Genomic DNA, 20,857 nt, shown 5'->3' with positions numbered 1-20,857 from the left:
GCGAGCCTCGGTAGTCTAAAGGCTTAGGACGCTCGCACGGAATGCAAGTGATCCGGGTTCGACTCCCGGCCGAGGTAATATTTTTCGCAATAAGAATTAATTATTTACAGATTTTAATTATTCAACATTATTAAGATCGTTTCGAAGATACGAATAAACATCAAAAATTTATTAAATATTGCTAGTCAATTTAACTCGTGATATTACTGCGATAGTATAGTAGAGTTAGCGTTTCAAGACCGAAAAATCATTTCGGTGCGTGTTTCTGGGTACTACATACGTAGTATATAAATTCACACAAGAATCATACAAGTATTTAAGATCCAGCTAGATTATTTAAGCTTTGATTTCTATAGTTAAGGAATTAATAATTAATTATGAGAGTATAAGAGATTAACAGATTTGACAAATAGCAAAAATTGAAATTATCTTTAACATTATCTCTTTAATTATTTATTTATTTATTCTAATTAATTTTATTTTTACCTTTCTCTCACGATGAGGACTCGATCTAGGACTGGAACTCACACCACAACCCGAACCGACTCTACGATGCCTGTATTTACGTTGTTTGAAGCTATTGTTTGATGCTAAAACAGTTTCCGGCTGATTGGATTCATTCAGTTGTGTGTACATGGTAGCTTTAACGGGGCTCTGTGGTGAATCCGTAGGCGAAGGAGGAGTAGTAGGCGTCGAAGAAGTAGAGAATTGTACTGTGCCACTCCGTCTGCGATACAGTCTCTCCTGGGCCTTCAATAAAGGACGGACAAGACGTTTCTTGTACTGCTTGTATCCTGTTGATTGTTGTTCTCTCCTGAGACAAACCAGACATTTATTTCCAAATGTGCGACTTTGGTTGCAGTCTTGTGCTATCTGTCTCGTAAGCGCAAAGCGGTTATGCAAAGTGATACTGCTTCGTCTATATTTAAAAAAAATTCAAAGAGTATAATATGGTGCATCTATCATACATACATTATGTACAAAATATATCAGCGTGAATATTACATACATAGAAAACGTCTCCAACTCTCTAATTATTTGTATATTAAAATGTAATGATATTTTTCTCACTTTATCACATCTCGCTCGCGTAATTCTAATTGCAGTAGAATAGCGTTCAATTCCAAGTATAAGTTGTTAGTGCGTTCGAGTTTGCGCTCATAATGTTCCCTGACATCCTGAGCGTGTCGTAATTCATCCTTTCTTCGTCGGATTAGCTCAGCCTCAAAACGTGGATCGGTATTAGTAAATAGTGGCATGTGTTGCATGTGCTCCTGTATTTCCTTCTTCCAAGATTGCTATAAGAAAATTCCGCTATTATCTTTTGACGATGGCACAGGAAACAATTCGTTACTTATTTCATTAATCGTTAAAGTTGCTAAAATTTAAATGTTATTAATTTTATCATACATAATAAAAAAAAGGAACAAATGAGAATTTTTCAATGTGTTTATGAATAATATACAATTAAGATATTACGTAATAATGCAATACAATAATGCATTTAAAAAATACATAATATATTTATAAATTAAATAATATAAAATAAAAAAATACCTTTGCGTGTAGGGGAGACCGGGTCGTTGGCACAGTTTTTACAATTTTAGCATTAGGTTTTTTAAACAATTAATTATTATGATTAAAATATGTCAATAGAGAGAACCTTTCTCTACATTTTTCATATCAGTAATGGTTCTATACACTGTATAGTTTCTTTGCAATAAATGAAATATGTACAGACATGCTGCATTGTATAGTTAACTTGCCCCGATATTGTGGGGCAAATTGGTACATATATATATATTTTTTTTTTCGGTTTTATAACGTTTTTCGCCGTTGTCCGATACCTCTCATACGTATGTACGTGGTGCGCACGCAAGTCATACACCGAGCATATGGAATCTACAATTTGCCGGTTCCGAAACGGCAGTTTTTGAGAGGTTTTTTTGGCAATAGATACTCTTGGTGGTTTGCCAGACCATCGAAGAGAAGCTACGAGCGCGTGAAAAATTCTTTGAATCTGCCTGAGATCGAACCCGAGATCTCTGGCATAGCAGTCTCGTGCGCTACGCCACGCTCATGCTCAAATTGGTACATATCATAATATAAATTGCCTCTATAATAAACTCTATATTAAACTAACAAAAATATAATAGAAAAGTAATAGAAATAAAAATTAAAAAGTAGATATGTACTTTTTAGTAAAAATTGTACTTTTCAAAGTTATTTTATAATGATCAAATAGCAAAATGTTGTTACAGAAAAATAAGTGAAAATTATTTTAATTCTACCTCATTTTAATATATAGAAATATTAAATATAAAGCGTTTTGTTACAGTAAAATTGTAATTAAATTTATTTTATTACTTTAGTTAATTAAATTTATGTTTACACATGTGATACGAGTTAACATAACCTTTTCTTATGATATGAGCCAACGCACCCTGCACACGTCCGATTTTAATCATTTTATTATAACAAATTACAATTGTTGCTCAAAATATCGTATTGTATACTAACAAACACTTTTCTTTTAACTAATCATCGCTTAGATTGCTTTCGCAAGTTGAAGGATATTAATACGGAATTATGAAATGCTCAAAAATTTACTTGTCTACTCTTGAATCAAATTTTTTTTCTTTTTCTATTGTAATACTTGTTTGATTTAAATGAAACTTAGGGAGAAGTACCTCCTATAAAAGAATTATTTTGCAGTAACTTTTCTATTGTTTCCTTTATCATAAATACATAAACGGAACGCAATGCCAATTTGCCTCTTATGCCAACGAGACCCGGTCTTCCCTACGCTTTACATAGATATTGAATTTTATTATATTATCATATAATTTTTTTATGCTAAAATTTCTGAAATGCATTGAGAAAAATGAGCCCTACCTGTGCCTTAAAATAATCTTCGGGCTCCGTAGAAAGTACATCAACAGCTGCGATAGCGAGGTGCATCTCAATAAGTTTAAAGGAAGGCCTGTTACGTGGTTTGGCCGACCAACACTGTTTAACCAGTAACCCATATCCCTCCGGACAACTGGTGGGAATTGGTAAATGAAGAGAATTGCTGCCTACTCCCCACATAACAGCGGAGGAATCCACGTCTTTGTAAGGTATTTCGCCGCTCAGTAATTCCCATAGTACGACGCCGTACGACCATATGTCTACTTTTTCTGAGCATGGCTCATTCCTGATTACCTCCGGCGCCATCCACGCCACCGTACCAGCAAAAGTCATTTTTGTGCTAATCTCATTCCACTGTCTACTCGTACCGAAATCACTGATCTTCACTATTTCCCCTTGTCCTATTAGAACACTATAAATACGATAATTTTCTCGTTATTCTACAATTGTTGTGGATTTTGGATATACTTTATCTACAAAAGATTGTCGTGAATTCAATTTATATCAATCTTTATCTCTAATTTTAGTCTCATATATAGATATCAAACTATGTCCCTTTCATGAATTAGCTAATAAACAAGAATAGATTGAAATATCTACGCATTCGAGAGCGCGAATGTTAAAATAAATCTTTTTTAATCGGAATGCATTTTTATTAATTTCTAGGAATTGCATAAAGCATATTTCTATGCTATTTAATCTAAAAATAATATCAGCCTTTTCTATGCTTCGTGAATACTTCTCAATTTAAAATTTTGAATAGGAAATGCAGTTTTTCAATCCAATTGAATCCAGTTGAATCCAATTAGATTCAATTAAATCCAAAAGAAAAATTTTCTTATTTAAAATATACATTCGGATAAATAAAATTTCATTTTATTTTAATCCATTCTGATTTACTGGGTAGCTCTAATTTTGGAATCAATTTTTTCTTTTCTTAGTGAAAATGTTAATAACCATATTTTTTCAAAAAATTTCAATTATATTCATTTTATTGTTTACTTACTTTGGACTTTTGAGATCTCTGTGTATAATTTTATGAGCATGAAGGTACGCCATCCCTGCAGCAATTTGTTTTGACCATGACACCAATCTAGCAGGAGGAACCGGTTCTCCAGCTCTTAGAAGGTCATATAATGGTCCAAATGGACAAAACTCCATTATTATGCAATAGCAAGGAGGTTTTGTACACACTCCTCTGTAAACATCAGGTGAGCATTTAATAGTAAACGCGTTTTATAATTCGACTGATACCTTAATATTATAAAAGAAAGTGGACCTTACTTGAAGTGTACAATATTCGGGTGATTGAGTTTCCGCAAATGGCGTATGTCAGTCTCTTTCGGTTCCTTTACTTTTTTAACAGCTACTATTTCCTTATTTAATTTACCACTAAATACTGCACCTTGAGCCCCAGATCCGAGCCATTGCAGCTCGCTGATTGTTTCGAAAGCTATCTCCCAATCGTCTGCTAAAAAAAGCAGTTCGTACAAATTTTTCTAAATGTAATTTACGAAAATCTTTTCAAAATTACAATTATTATAAACGTTTAAAGCAAAAAATCATAATTTATAAATTTTATTTTAAATACAAAATTAAATTTAAAACTAATCTTGCAGATTATAGATTTAATCTATTGCTGCTTCGAATGCTTTCTAAAATGATCATAAAACTCATTAAGAATAATGATTATAAAGATTATATTTAGCCATTAATTTCTACTGCACATAAAAATACAAAGTTTTATACAAAATATTTTAAGATTTTCGGCCCACTGCAACTAATTTAAAAAAAGGAGAAAAAATAATAGGTAAAAAGCAACATTGAAACTTACATAACTTACTTGAAAGACCCTTGATTTTTTCATTAATAGCAGCCTTCGATAGCATGGTCCAAACGGGACGCATGCATCCCAGGATGCCTTCGACCCAACTCGATCGTTGAGAATCGATGCTTTCCGTTTCGGGAGCACATTTTGTCGCGGCGTCGCTGGAGTTACTCGCGAAATTGAGGTGATTACTATTGGGCAATTGAACCTCACGCAGTTCGGTGATTAGCCGTTCAGGGCTTCCCGCGATTTCACTCAGCTGAGCCAGCTCCTCTTGGATGCATAGCATGCTGAAATTTTATGTATATTATATATTTCTGATAATGCCTGACGCAAAAAATTATTGTGTACGTTATTATAATACACATTTATCACAATACATTACGTTAATATTCGAAATAAAGTCTAGATATCGAAGGTAAAAGATTTAAATTAACCGATAATAAAATTCCAATGTATTATGCATAAGGAATACATACATATGTCCTCAAACAAGTAATTGGAACTCACAATTCAAACAATCGAAATAGGCAAAATTAATTACGAAATTAATTCCATTTTCACATATGCTTTGTTTCTCAGTACACGTTCTTTGAATATTTAGAAATAGAATTACTCACTGTAAATATTTATAACAACATAGATACATTATCTCTACAACATATTGTATTTATTTCAATGTAAAAAATTATATTATTAACACGTTTTATCAAACAAAAAAGATTTATGAAATAATGTTTGATTGTTAATGTAACCATTCACTATAAATAGAAAAATATCAAGGTATATTACCATAGACGTTTACAAATTATGATTATTCAATTTATAATAAACAGTTCTAAATAATATATTATGTTATATTATTTATAATATATTATGTTATATTATTTCTTGAGAATTTCTCTTCTATTAGAAATTAATACACATTATATCACTTACAGTAAAAAATCTTTTCTTTTCCTTTCTGATGAATTTTGGATTTATTTCTCTTTTTATTTATTTTCTCAATTTTTTGTTTTTTTTTTCCAGAATAACTTTTATATCGTGCAGTGTAACATAGCAAAAGAAATTTCCATATTTTTGCTGTTGTTTTCTTGTCACAAATAAGAAAATAATTGACTCAAGAGAGCGAGAGATTGATGTAAGTTGCATTGAAAACCATCCATAAAAAGAGAAATCGAAAATTTATCTTTATGCAATCCGATGAACGATAAGAAATAACATATATATTGCACGCCAGCGATATCAATCACCGAATGATCTTATTTAAGCCAATATTTAGTAATGGATTTTCGATTATCTGCAGACTAAGATCTGAATATTTAGAGAATTAGACTATCTATACATATAAATCTCAAAATGCCAAATTGAATTGCATTTATAAGTCTCAAAATCCATCACTACTAATATTCAATGCGTTGTTAAATACAGCTGCAAAAAAATGTATTTAATTGATACCATTAAATTTTCAAATAATGTTGTAAAGGACATATAAGAGTCAAATAAAACGTTTAAATTATACATATGTCACAAAAATAAAATAAAATAAAATTTAATTGAACGTTAGTAAGAATCATTATATGTTTCGGCTTTATATCAAGCCATCTTCAGATGTTCGAACGCAGTTAACGTTTCCGCAAGATATCCATTTATATTCGGTAAAATTACAAAAATATCCATGATCAACCTTAAATGATAGATGAATGTCTTCCAAGATACAAAATTTCTCTCTCAAACGATTTATTGACCGTATGTTTGAAATTTCTAGATATTATACGCATAACAAAATAGTTATTAATTTCTTATTTATGAGAAAGACCGTTTAAAGAAATAATCTCTTTTCCACACTCACCGTGGAACACATTGTGTTAGTCGATACTTGTCAAAAAATATAAAAAAATTCGCAGATAACTTTTTGTCAATTATACACAATGATAAATTATAAGACAATATATCAACCAAAAAGGAATGAAATAGTATTATCCCCAGTCCAACGAGATGAAAAAGAATTGTTAAAAAATGTTTTCCTTTTTCCTTGTTATAAAGGATTATTCTGAATCAACTTATCTCCACGACTTCTCATCACATACTAATTTTTATTCTCTGATAGATTGATATGACACAAATATCACCAGTGTCAAACTTTGTTTATAATAGATATGTAAGTTTTATTAAGACCTTCAGTATCGGTTTGAAAATTAAGACTATTGTCCTGTTTTTTAATATTTAACATTTCCGATATCAATCGTTTATTTAAGTTTATTATAACATGGTTCCTCGTCTAAAACTTTAACGCTATCCCAATCAAAATCGTGCTGCATCTGCATTCTATGTTCAGTTATCACAGAACGGGTAGACGTGTTCCAATTAATATGATTACGATGTTGAGTATATTGGACAAACGGGTAGACAACTAAACTAAACACGAGAATTGCAGAACATCATAATCATATTAATTGGAACACGTCTACCCGTTCTGTGATAACTGAACATAGAATGCAGAGAATAAAAATTAGTATGTGACAAGAAGTCGTGGAGATAAGTTGATTCAGAATAGTCCTTTATAACAAGGAAAAAGGAAAAAATTTTTTAACAATTCTTTTTCAACTCGTTGGACTGGGGATAATACTATTTCATTCCTTTTTGATTGATATATTGTCTTATAATTTATCGGAGACTTGTGTATAATTGACAAAAAGTTATCTGCGAATTTTTTTATATTTTTTGACAAGTATCGACTAACACAATGTGTTCCACGGTGAGTGTGGAAAAGAGATTATTTCTTTAAACGGTCTTTCTCATAAATAAGAAATTAATAACTATTTTGTTATGCGTATAATATCTAGAAATTTCAAACATACGGTCAATAAATCGTTTGAGAGAGAAATTTTGTATCTTGGAAGACACTCATCTATCATTCAAGGTTGATCATGGATATTTTTGTAATTTTACCGAATATAAATGGTTATCTTACAAAAATGTTAACTGCGTTGGAACATCTGAAGATGGCTTGATATAAAGCCAAAACATGTAATGATTCTTACTAACGTTCAATTAAATTTTATTTTATTTTATTTTTGTGACATATATATAATTTAAACGTTTTATCTGCCTCTTATATGTCCTTTACAACATTATTTGAAATTTTGTAATATTTAAGAGTCCTATGAATCTTTTTATTATTATTTGATATTATTAAGTTATTATTGTTATTACATTATTATTTATTTTTACCAAATAGTACACGCGATGTCGATATAATTAAAGATATCGAATATTGTTGCCGGAATCCTGGCATTTCACATCAGTTATCAGCTATTTGGTTATCTGCGATAACAAGTATACTAGTAATAATTTGTACAAGTAAGTTCATAGTAATTTATTTTTAAACATAATGATCAAAGTGAGATATGAGATATCACCTCGATAAACTTTTATAAATTTTAAAATTTGTTCTAATAAATTGAATATTTTACAGACAAACAGCACAATTTTATTTCTCTTTGTGTTGTTTGTTAATTCTTATTGTTAGTATAGTTCCTCTTTTCTTCGAAAATTCACTTTATCTGTTTCGTCTTTGTGTTTCTAGGACCGTCAAAAGATGATATTATACAGATAACAATTGTATTGCCTCGTCTTTGTATTGCCTTGCTTCGCAGACGTCTTTTCAAGGTTACACCTGGCAAAAAGTTTGCGTTTGTGTCAATGACTTTTCACAGCTAACATACTTAAGTGGTGGGCATATTTATCTACATTTTTCTTTCTCTTGATGAATATACTCATCTCGCAAATACGAGAAAGCTTTCATTATTCCAAATTGGACATCAGTATCTACAAGAGTATTTACAAGAGGAGAACACAAAATACTTAATTAACCTCTTGAGAGACGAATTTTCGAAGATCAGAAAAAAATTATTTTATTTGATGTTTTAAATGTATTTAATTAAAATATAACGAATATAAAACTAGAATATCTGCTATTTAATTTTTTGTTATTTTTACTATTCTCTAAGGAATATTTGCTCCCAATAATACTGTACTTTGCTAAATAGTCAAACGTTAGGTAAAACTAAACATACACATATGTGTCAGTATCCCTCAAAAGATTAATGATATTTTTTATAACAGATCCTTCGACTTGTTTTTTTTTTCTTACTGAGATATTAATACTAAAAGCTTCCTGACAGTACAGTTTTTTAGTTGAAGATAAAAACATTTTGCGAAGAATAAATTTTTGAGTTTTTATAATTTCAAAGATAAAGAAAATAAGTAAACGAAACATAGCTTTGTGCCCAATATTTTTGTCAATAATAGCTAGCTTTTATTTAAATTCAATTTTATTTAAATCTTATTTTTCTAAAATTTAATTATAATATATCTAGATGCTACGTATAAAAAATATGTTAGTCACTATGCGTATATATGCAAAAATGATTTTCCCTAAAAATTTTTCCTACGAGAAACAATTAAAAATAAATTTATTAAAAAATTTCTCGGGATTGAACTTATTGAATATCGTATGTACATTGATATCGCATTCGCATATTGGAGATTATAGAATCACGTCCACTATTATTTTAACTGATATCTACGATGCAACTTTTCATGCCTAATGCAGAGATTAATATTTTACCGGCATAGTACACCAACAACGTTATCGGATGTTTTATTCGTTACAAACCGTAGCTAAAACCTTTGAGCGGAATGCAACAATGTAGAATGCAACGCGGATATCGATCGCACTCTTTACGTCGCAACTGCATTACATATGTACCTATAGATATATGTTTCTAAATTTAATTCTCGACTGATAGTACGTCATGCTGTATTAAGTTCTTTAGTATCTCATAGACAGATACTTTCAAACTTTCATCTTTTTTCAAATGTCCATCAAGTAGACACACGAAACAATAGAAGTTTCAAACAATTTTTCAATAATAATATTTACTTCACCTTTGTCCAAAGAATATACAATATTTATGTATCATAGAAATACAAATACATAGATTTATTTATATAAAGTATATATGTATCTTTATCTGTATCAGATTGAACAATGTTATTTGTAGTAATGTACACGACAAACGTATGTTCAGATGTTGGTCATATTTTGAATTTCTTCTTTCTTCATTTCTTTTGTACATATATTAAAATATTACGAAACGATAAAATATGTAACAAACATTTGTTAGTTTTGGATTACTTCAATATAAAGGAAAACCGTTAATAATTAACTTAAGGCTAAAACAATTCAATGATAAAACTTTGCTATTGTAATTAAATAAAAATAAGAGAAACGCATTCTTTGCTTCTAATCATCTAAGATTACATTTTCTTAAACACAAGAGAGTTTAAATAAAATTTTATCTTAAAAACATATATTGATTATTTAGGAATAATCTAAAATTTAAAAACAGAAACAGCAAAAGAAGAAAATTTTTCACCTTATCACTTTCTATTTGACGTACAATATAAAGCTAACTTTTCAAAATGTCACCGAGGTTTTACAATAATTTCTTTTAACATACAATGCGTGAAACGATATTTAAAATAAAAAGCAGGAATTTCATGCGCGCGCAAAGAGAATTACCTAAACAAGCCGGAATGTTGTGTTTGAACTGATTATCAGCTGTTGATTTTATTGATAACCGATACGCCCGCGCGGAAAAACATCCAAAGTACGCGACAATTTTACTCAAATTTAGATATGTATATGTAAGTGATAGAGTCCCCGATTCTGTAATGGAAGTAGAACTAACCATCAATCGCATTGTAAAAAATATCAAAACAGTTTCGATATATAGACTGGCTGTATTTTCACGCCAACCAACGTTATCACGTCGCGTGCTCAAACGATGACAGTGTCGCTTGTTATACATATTATCGCTATATATCGTAGAATGTCAGTTGTATTCATTAGATATGTTAATTACTGCTAAAAGTCTGGCGATAAAAAATTTTGATCTTCTAATCGTAAGCTCTCAGCACAAACATGTACCGAAACTAAAAAGAAAAATTGAAAGAAGATATATAATTGGGAGCAAAAAAATCAGGATTGGGAAAATTTTATTTTATAAAAGTAACTTCTTTTCTTTGTGAAAAGTAATTCATTATTGTTACTCGTGATTTTAATAATATTTGTTATCATTATCGTTACAAAAAATAACGAATCGCATAATTTCTGTTATTTTTTTATCAAATTTTGATGACTTCTTTTTTTAGAGTGGCAATAATCTTGATCATTAATTGACTAATTCAGCACGATTTATAGTGATTAAAATAATTGTGGTTAATTGCAATAGTCAAATATAACATTTTTTTTTCAAACTCGTTAATGCACATTCCATATATATTTATTGTACATATACAAACTAACGATTATATTCATTATCGTTATACGATATCGTTACCAAAAAAAGGAACTGCTTACCATTAACGTTACAAATATGAAGATATAAAGTCGTCGTTACTCAGTTATTACTTTAAAAAAAGTAATTGTAACGGTAATGATGTTATAGATAATATCCTAACTCTGAAAAAAAATTTTTTTTTCGGCAAAAAGATTATATTTAGATATTAAAATATTTCGAATAAGAGATATATTTTTAACATTAATGCAAGTTTGATTTTAAAATAATTTTCTATTCCTTAATAAAAAATAAATTGAAGTTAATGTATCTTTGAACAATAAATTAGCAACAAAGATAAAGAGTTTGAGCTCAAATTGTTATTTTTATGAAAGATAAATTGTCGCTAATATTAATATATTTCCTTTTTAATACGCCCGAAAGTGAATTCGTATGAAAGTGAACTCAGGAAATACAGCGCCGTCATCCAGTCAGCAAATTAAAAGAAATGAAATAGTGACTGCTTTTTAACAAAAAGTAACCTTTCAAATATTGAAATAGTACTAAAAAATGATATTTTTCAACAAATTTTTAAAATAATTTAAACCAGTTGAGCAAATAAAAACAGTTATTCTTATATTATTTTCCTGTTTTGAATAGTTTAACATATAATAAATTTTTTTTAATAGCGCATAAACTTCAAACGAAAAAAGCCATTGAACAGTTAAGTTGAAAAAACGGTTCATATTAAAGATAATTATCCAGCAAAGAATGTAAATCAAATACAAATTGATTTCTGAAAGTTTGTACAGTCTAATAATTTGTAGTCTTGTTTTTGTAGTCTATGATTTTAAAATTAAAATTGCATATTAAAATAAATATTTTTTTATTTGACAATTACAAATCGATTTAATATTTTAAAATTAAACTAAAAACAATGTTTTTAATATCAGACAATAAAAGTTCTCGCAAAAGTTAAGTTTTGTTATTTTGTTTCTATCTGGAAAAAACCGCTTGTCTAGCATTCAGTACGCGAGATGCAAAGTAAAGCTCGAATGTTAATAGGATTGAGAGCTTGAGTACAACTGCGTGAGAATGAGATTGTGTGCCAATCGAGATTGTTAATTCGGATAGATCGAATGCGACTCTGACGGGCGTTGAGTCTCCTTGTAAAATGTTATCTCATTCGCACTCAGTGGTGCTCTGCGCGTGACATGAGAAATGTACACGAACGTTCATCAGACCCTACTAAATTAATGCTGATGTAGTGAGCAACAGTAAGAGAGTAATTGTTATCAAACGAGATAACAAAACATAAATAGAAATTACTTATAGTTTACAAATTTCAGATCAACTCAGGAAAAAAAGTGACTGCAGTGATTCATCTTAAACGATAGTGACTTTTTTTAGTAACTTTCTTCTTTTTAGTAAAAAAAAAGTGATATGAAGTGATTTAAAATGACTGAATAGTAACGCTGTCGGAGTGAGAGTGGCCTTGAAAACACGAGCGACACTGCCCTTGACAGAGGATTGCGGCGATCGCCGCGACTTTGAGATAAAACGATTGTCTTCGGCATAGCCTTCTCTTATCGTCCTCCTCTCGCGAATACCTACGTAAGAAGCTGAGCGTAAATGTCTGTAGGTACACGCAAGAACCAACACGCCGCAAAACGAGCGATCGAACAAATGTGCATAGTACGTGCATGCACGTTTACCGTGGCCTTCGTATCAGCTGTCTGCTGGTGTCACTCAATGAGGGGCGTGCTGATCGCCGTAAACAAATACACGGACTAACGGCGGACTGATAAATTCTTTACATTATCTAGCATTAGTTATATTACGTCATATAATATAACATATTATATACTCTTGTCTTTCTTTTTCAATTTTACCTTGTATTTTATTGCTACTTATTTAACGACTTAATTTCAGTATATTATTTCCCGTGTTATTCCACATCTAATGTAGTAAGCGATCGTCAATTGAGCACGTCGTATGATAACGCCGTCTATACATACACATGTATAATTGTTTCTTTTATATTCCTTTAATTATTCTTAATTGCATACGTTTCATATAGATTGTTGACTACTTCCTTGAAGTCTTCTTTTTTTTAAAAATATAGCAAAATTTTGTAAATATTATTAATATTTCTATTTAATCACAATTTTGATATTCCAAAAATATTGTTTAATTTAAGCTTTAATTTAACTCCTAGATATAAAAAACACAGATTTCATTATATTATTTTTTTACGTTAATATAATTTAAAATAAAATGTTTTATGAATTATACATTTAAATAATACTTTTTCAATATAATAATAAATAATAATTTAATATTCTATTTCCATATTTAATCTTCAAAAAAATTTTGCGAGGTGTCAATGATTTAACCTCCTCTTGACAAATTTCTGGATCCGCCAATGCGATACATCCGAAAAATGTATTTAAATTCGCATTATAATATTTTGAGAGATGCATATAATTCTAATTGTTTATAACAATGTATCTATACATCCACGATATTTTGATAAAATATAATATATTTGAAATCCGTCAAATGTGTTTTAAAACTCAGTTTCTAAAAAGATGGAGTACTTTTCTGCGTCATTTTTTTGTTCCGCAAAAATTGCAAGTTCACCGTATGGCTCGACGATACGAGAAGCGAAATTTGTATTTTTAACACACTTGAATCATATATATATAACGTTGGTTGTTTGTACAAGCAATGCACTTATATAATTACAACTCTATTGAAAATAATTAAGACGTTATAAAAAGTTAACAAAGCATGCATCAATTTTTTATGAAAGAAAAAAACATTCGAATATTTATTGTTTACTTTACTGCATTGGAATATTTCAGATAACCATCGATATACCCGTGACGCAAATTCAAAAGACGTGAATCTTTCTTTTACACATGCCTGATGAATACCTCTTGATATACAATATCCATTCTTTTGCCATTCATGTAGTAACAACGCAGCATACTAGTCTAAAATTTCGTGTCTCGACGATCGGGAGAAAGTGGAGTCACTGAGCAGAGAATTTCGCGAAATGTCAAATTCTAATTTTAATGAAACTTTATATACTTGTAACTCTTATATAAATAAATGAATTTAGAAAACAGCAGTAGAGAGGAAATAAACGTAAAAAGTGAAATTACCTTCTATGTAAAGCAGTTTTCAACTTTTTTCGTTATATCTCAAAAACTATTCGAGATATTAAAAATGTCTAAAATAAACGTCAAAAGTTTTATAACAAAATTATGTCCATTTCTTCTACGTCAATAATATAAAAAAATAACTTTTCAAAATTTATATTTTCAAAATTATTTTTTTAAAAAGTTATTGACGTAAATAAATAGAAATAAGAATAATAATTACGACAAAAAATGTTCACATAGAACATTTTTTTGATATCTCGAATTGTTTTTGAGATACAATAAAAGAGCTTTACATATAAGGGGTGATTTCAAATTCCCTTAAAATCATTTATTTGTCGCTACTGCTATTTTTTAAATCCATCTATTTATATAAACTATAAGTATTCGGTTTCATTAAAATTAGAACTTGACACTTTGCAAGGTTCCCTTGTGACTTTTGTAAGATGCACGAGAAAGTAAACACATCGCTTCTACTGAAATATTCTTATTATTTTCGTAAGATTTGTGCGAAGAACATGACGAATTTAGAATAGCATACTTAAGATTTACAACGGCGAGACCATCGATATACCGGTCGATATATTTTGGAGCAGATACAGAAAGGTTTGATTACCTTTCTTAACGCCACTTTAAAGACATTTTATCATTTGTAACAGTATCTCTCAGCAGGAGCGACGTCAGTGGATGAAGTATCTACAACGACGACGTTGACTCAAGTCGGTGCGGAATGTCTAGTTCGTCTCTACGAACAGCCGATAATGAATAACGCCGCGTCGGTCGCATCGACCGCATGAGAAGACGTATAAGTACTCAGTGTTGTTGATAAGTACTCGGAGTCGCTATCGCAAGCGCATTCCGAAGATTCGGACAACTTTTCACGGAATACGTTATCGCGTTACAAAGATCCGGAGCAACTCTTCTCCGTGGGATTCGTCTCGGTCTCACCTCTTCGTAGCAGCGCTGGCTACATCGCCAGGTACTACCGCGACGGCGACGGCGGAGGTGTCGCCGACGGCAGCGTCGTCGTTCTGCGTCGCTGGTTTCTTGAGGAAGAACCGCGCGAGGACCATCCCGTCGCGTACAGCATATGGACGTGCAACGGGAGTACTACTTCACCGCGAACGGCAATGTGGCCGATGAGAAACGAGTGTCGTCGTCACGTCACGATCCACCGATAGTTTCGGATCCACGAGCGACACGCACGCACGCACGCACGTATGAAATGTATCCCACTTACTGGCGAACGTGTGGAACAGCGGAGAGATCCCAGAGACTATGGAGAAGAGCAGGAGGAGAGGACCAAGAAAGCCACCTTTGTCGCCTCTTTATTTTTCTCTCTCTATTTCTCTCTCTCTCTCTCTCTCTCCCCCTTCTTCTCTCTCTCACCTTATCTGTTCGCCACATACTATCAACAGCGCTCGCTCACGACACAATGCGACGCGCGCTATTTCGAATTTACAAATGCATGGTACAAGATACCTATTAACATTCTCATCCTTTGTATACCGATAACAGTTGTAACATTTCGTTTACTTGTAATTTATTTTTTTTAGTCATGTATGATGCAAGAACACGGAAATGTAGCTAATGCTGACTAATGTTTGACAGATATGAGACGTTGATATGAGATGCTAATTGTCAACGTTGAAATATCTTCGTATCAGATATTAAATAGTATAATAATTATTGATGAAATAAAACTGATAATAGAGAGAGAGAGAGAGAGTTAATTAAGTTTTAAGTAATAAATAATTGTAATCTTTTTCGCATAGCATGCTATTTTGAATCTGTATGGGGAAGAGAGAAACAAAGAAGCGATGGAGATAAAAGTTTTACTTCTAACATAAGAATGCAATGATTAAACAACCGATAGGTACCACCGATAGGTAAAAACCTAAATTTTAACTGTTTATAATCATTACTATTAAACATCGCAGTTATATAAGAGTATTTGATATAATATCTGATAATAAATTTAATGCAAATTTCTAGAAATATAAATGTAAAAAAGAAATAGAACGTTATTTGAAAAACTTTCTCTTCTTTTGTGACATATTCTCGATTACGTCCATAAACAAATTGCTATGAAAATGACCAAAAGAGCCCCCTTTAACTTTTACCCCCCCCCCCCCCCTCTCTCCCTTTCTCTCTCATTTTCACTCATTCAGTCACTCACTACCTACCTTTCTTTCATTTTTCCATCCTTGTTTTTTGTTTAATTTCTCATGTTATTTCTAAATTGTTACCAAATCATTGTGTTGCAGCACAACACAATATAATCTTATCGAGGATGAATGACAGTAATGATGACCTAAAATTACCTGTTAGTAAATATATGAGTTTCTGGATGGGGAGACGATAAGACCACTCTGCTGACGTCCGCGGACGTTTCCGTTTCCTCAGTTTCCAGGTTATACATTTCGGGTTGGGACAGGGTCTCGGTCTCAGCAGGGGTGCGCATTCTCGCCTAAATGTCCGATTGATGACAGATCTGAAATAAAGTACTCCAATTTCGTTATCCTTAATCATTACCTTTAAATTTGCATGAATCATCACATTTTACAATAATAATGTAAATAATGTAAGAAAATAGGCAAAAGGTAATATTAGATAAAGTAAACGTAATATTAAATGAATAAAATTAAACGTTCTCATTTTCGTTAAATAATTAACCGTTATTTATAATAAATGTGAAGGCAATCACACTGAGAAAGAAACACCAAATTTTAATAAATATATATTTGAATAGTATCAACTAAAATTTACTTACAGTAAATAAATATTTACTCAATAAGAAAATGATAGTTAAATTAATGGTTTTCGTATCAAATAAAAAATATCTTTACATTTAGTAAATACAAATTTAATCGGTACTATTCAAGTAAATAATTTATTAAAATTTAATACATTTCTTTCAGTGTAACTTGATCAATGTGAAATTGAATTTATAAAAAGATGATCATATTTCTATCAAAGATTATTCACGACCTAGAGAAACAAATAATTACATTCCACTACAGACTGACACAGTGAAATAGTCATTATCAGATACGGTTAAATACAAGATCAGCCATTTTTAATTTTTAATTTAATTTTATTTATATAAAGATTTTAATTTTTATGTATCGTTATGTATGAAACTGATTAAAGATTTAATTTTATTCCGATAATACCAATTATTTAATATACTTGATATATTAAGAAATATCTGCGCGTGATTGCCTGTTACCACGTTGGAATGGACAAAAATGAAAAGAGAGGAATAAGAAATCATCTTTGGCGTAATATCTACTGTGGAGAGGTAGCCGGATTCAATGGAATGCCGATCTAGTAAGAGGTGTGGTATTTGCCCGTCCACATGGCGCATACCAAACCTTAGCATTCATTTTATTTCATTTTATATAAGAATTTTTAAGCCCTGGGTCTATCCATGTTATGGAGATAATTTACACGACTATTAAGCTACTTTCGAAATAATGGAAAATTTTGTGAGAATAAGTCGAAGAAAATATGTGAATACAAGTAAAAAAGTCAAAAAGTATACAAAGTTATTGTCAAATAAACAATAAAAGACCCCGCACTAATTATATAGAAAATTAGTCCCTGAGTTAATTTTCTATATAATACACGTAATATGTTTTTATAACATGATGAGAACAAAAACTATCAGACACAAAGCTCAATAATAGTTTTTGAATAGTGATATGCTCTGTGAATACAAAGTGTTTCACATCTTTAATACATATATCAAAAACTATCTATTATTAAGCCTTATATCTTTGATATCTTTTGTTTATTACACTATGTTATAAGCTATACATATGAAAACTAATTCATTTCACTGAGAAATTTTTCATGATTACTACAGGATTCTCTTTATGAAATATTGTAGTTTTCTTCTAATGAAATTCGAATAAAAGATTCGAACGTACCGTTTAACATTTTACATTTAAACATTCCAAAGTATAAAAACGTTCAAGGATCAAATTAGAAATTAATGATCGAAGATCAACTTCCAATGTTCGAAGATTTAATAACTCGTTTAATTTAGGGAACTTTTTACGATGTTTTACATTAATTATTTAGTTTTATATTAATTATTAATTTAAATTAATTAATTACAAGATGGCATTTATTCGTTTTTCGAATTGATTAAAAGATCGATCTAAAAAGATCTTTGAAGTTCTTGCAGATTTAAAATATAAGTCGATAAACAGGAAGGTGAATTATATACGTAATATTCCACACATCCCTTGTACAAAAGACGAAAAAAGAAACCAAGAACTCCTCCAGAATGAGTCACGCCGTAGGTGCGCCCGCAATTAATCCCGTACACCTGGATCGAAGTTTTACCAAGATCCAAGTTACTCAAACCTGACAACCCCTGAAAACATTGTTGATTCTAGCATGCACATGCGAATATTCATTGTCAATATCATCCTCAGTAACTAAAAAATTCGTTTATTCCTTCTAAATTACTTGGTTGTTAGTATTGTTACATTATCCGTTTAATAATTTCGTTTTGTATTAAGCTTTTTAAATATACTTAAATTTATTTTAACAACAGCGTTAATAGTAAATGTTGTGCACACGTGAGTTGTGTTGCGTACGTATAATAAATATAATTTATTTCAGAGAGAGAGAGAGAGAGAGAGAGAGAGAGAGAGAGAGAGAGAGAGATGTTAGTAACCCTTCAGAATGTGTAATATAATATTATAACATGTATTATTTGGATAGTGTGTACAATAACAGTAACTATATAAAAATAAAAATTTGTGGACATACATAATTCAATTTGCTCACATGACATTTATCTATTAATTAAGATGCAAACAAATATTAAATAAAAATTTCATGAAATATTTAGGATAAAGGGGAATTTTTAAAGCTGCATGAAAAGTACTATTACTGTTGAGTGTTCCGGAAAAATAAACAATCCAGTTATACTTTGAAGATTTGCCAAATTGTTTGAAAAAAAATGGATTTTAATATCAGGGGTGTACGCCCTCCGTTCTAATTCTATGCACCCTGTGCATACGTAAATTGCGACCTCGATCAGATATAACTCACATACAGCCATCTGACAGAAATAGCGAATAATGGCATCACATATGTTAGTTTACATACTCCACATGACTTGTCTACAATATACTTATATCGTATAATACTCTTTAACAAAAGCAGAAAAAATCGGAAATATCTCAGTTTATTTTTCCTGTCTATATAAATTATATATTTTAATAATAATTACAAAATAGTATCATGTTAATTTTTATCGCTCAGGTAACAAAGATGATAAGCTGTTTAAAAAATCAGATTGTTTACTGAAATTTTATAAAAAAATTTCCTGAAAATTCTCAGATTTTCCAGATATTTCTGTTCAAAATTCTAAGTTATATTTTATATGTATATATATATATATATACTGAATATAATTATAAACATATTTTATATATATATATTGAATATAATATGTTTATAGTTATATTCAGTATATATATTGTTTATTCGCATTGTTTGCATTTCAATTTATTGCATTTCAAAGTTGGATTAATAAATTCTCTAATCTTAGAATTTTAATTTTAATTTTTGTATATATATATATATACATATATACACACATATATACATACAGAGGTGATTTATATAAAGTGATCGATTTAATTAATAGTGAAATTTGAAGATATATGAAAAAATAGTTTGTTTCAATGTGTTCAGTACAAAGGAGGATATCATATAATATAGTGGAATTTTACGAATTGAGGCGTTAAGAAGATTTCAAATCAACTTCATTTTTTAAATAGAAAAATATATGAATTCTTCTATACATTGTACGCAGAATAATTATAGAGGAATTATATTATGTAAAAAATTCTTATTATTCCATTTAAAAAAATGAAATTGACCTTAAAATGTTCCCAACGCTTCCATCCATAAATTAATTGTATTCACTATGATGCCCCCTTTGTTTATATATCTTCAAATTTCACTAACAATTACATCGGTCACTTTGTATGAATCACCTTGTATATATGTATACTGAAAATTAATAAAAGACAGAGATTCTACAAGACTGTATTCATCATTTTCTACGATTGAAATCGCGAAGCCTACAATATGGTATAAGAAAGGCTCACTGCAACATACCCTTACAGAAATCTAACACAGATCAATACAAAAAGACAGTGTTAATTACTTATTTTGAAGTATTAAAAACACTGAAATTTAGTACTTTTAGTACTTCAAATAAATAATTAATTACTGTCTTTCAGTAATCAATTGGCCAGTATTAAATTGACCAATATTAGATTTCTGTAAAGATATACATATGCAGTATCAATGAGTTACAGTTACTCAGTATTATCTTCTACTGTCTAGAACTATGGAATTTCAATATTGAGGTGCTAACTTAACATACTCTCTACTGTCATCCTGTTCTTTTTTAATAAAATTACTCGCGAGACACACAAAAATGTACACGTGAATATACACGGATATGTATATCATATTTATTGCTAATTGTCAATATTTTGTATTATGACAAAAAAATGATCGAAGAAACAGTTTTCAGAAACAGAAAGAATTTAAATTAAAAAATTATA

The 20,857-nt window shown here is 30.2% G+C and overlaps 1 protein-coding gene across 1 annotated transcript in view; it reads right to left on the bottom strand.

Annotated features, from left to right (window-relative positions):
• Positions 1-15,678, bottom strand: part of wnd (Mitogen-activated protein kinase kinase kinase 13 wallenda) — an 18,075-nt gene extending 2,397 nt beyond the window's left edge. The window contains exons 1-8 of the mRNA XM_018514455.1: positions 15,201-15,678; positions 4,754-5,028; positions 4,195-4,381; positions 3,917-4,108; positions 2,896-3,322; positions 1,072-1,298; positions 487-919; positions 399-429 (exon numbers count right to left, since the gene is read on the bottom strand). Coding sequence (XP_018369957.1) covers positions 399-429; positions 487-919; positions 1,072-1,298; positions 2,896-3,322; positions 3,917-4,108; positions 4,195-4,381; positions 4,754-5,028; positions 15,201-15,325 — 1,897 coding nt within the window. The 5' untranslated portion in view covers positions 15,326-15,678. The remainder of the gene's footprint in view (positions 1-398; positions 430-486; positions 920-1,071; positions 1,299-2,895; positions 3,323-3,916; positions 4,109-4,194; positions 4,382-4,753; positions 5,029-15,200) is intronic.
• Between the last annotated feature and the right edge of the window lie 5,179 nt (positions 15,679-20,857).

The sequence above is a fragment of the Trachymyrmex cornetzi genome, unplaced genomic scaffold (genome assembly GCF_001594075.2).
Source record: "Trachymyrmex cornetzi isolate Tcor2-1 unplaced genomic scaffold, Tcor1.1 scaffold509, whole genome shotgun sequence".
NCBI lineage: Eukaryota > Metazoa > Arthropoda > Insecta > Hymenoptera > Formicidae > Trachymyrmex > Trachymyrmex cornetzi.
The sequence above is the reverse complement of the archived record's forward strand: the minus strand, read 5'-3'. Positions and strand labels throughout refer to the sequence as shown.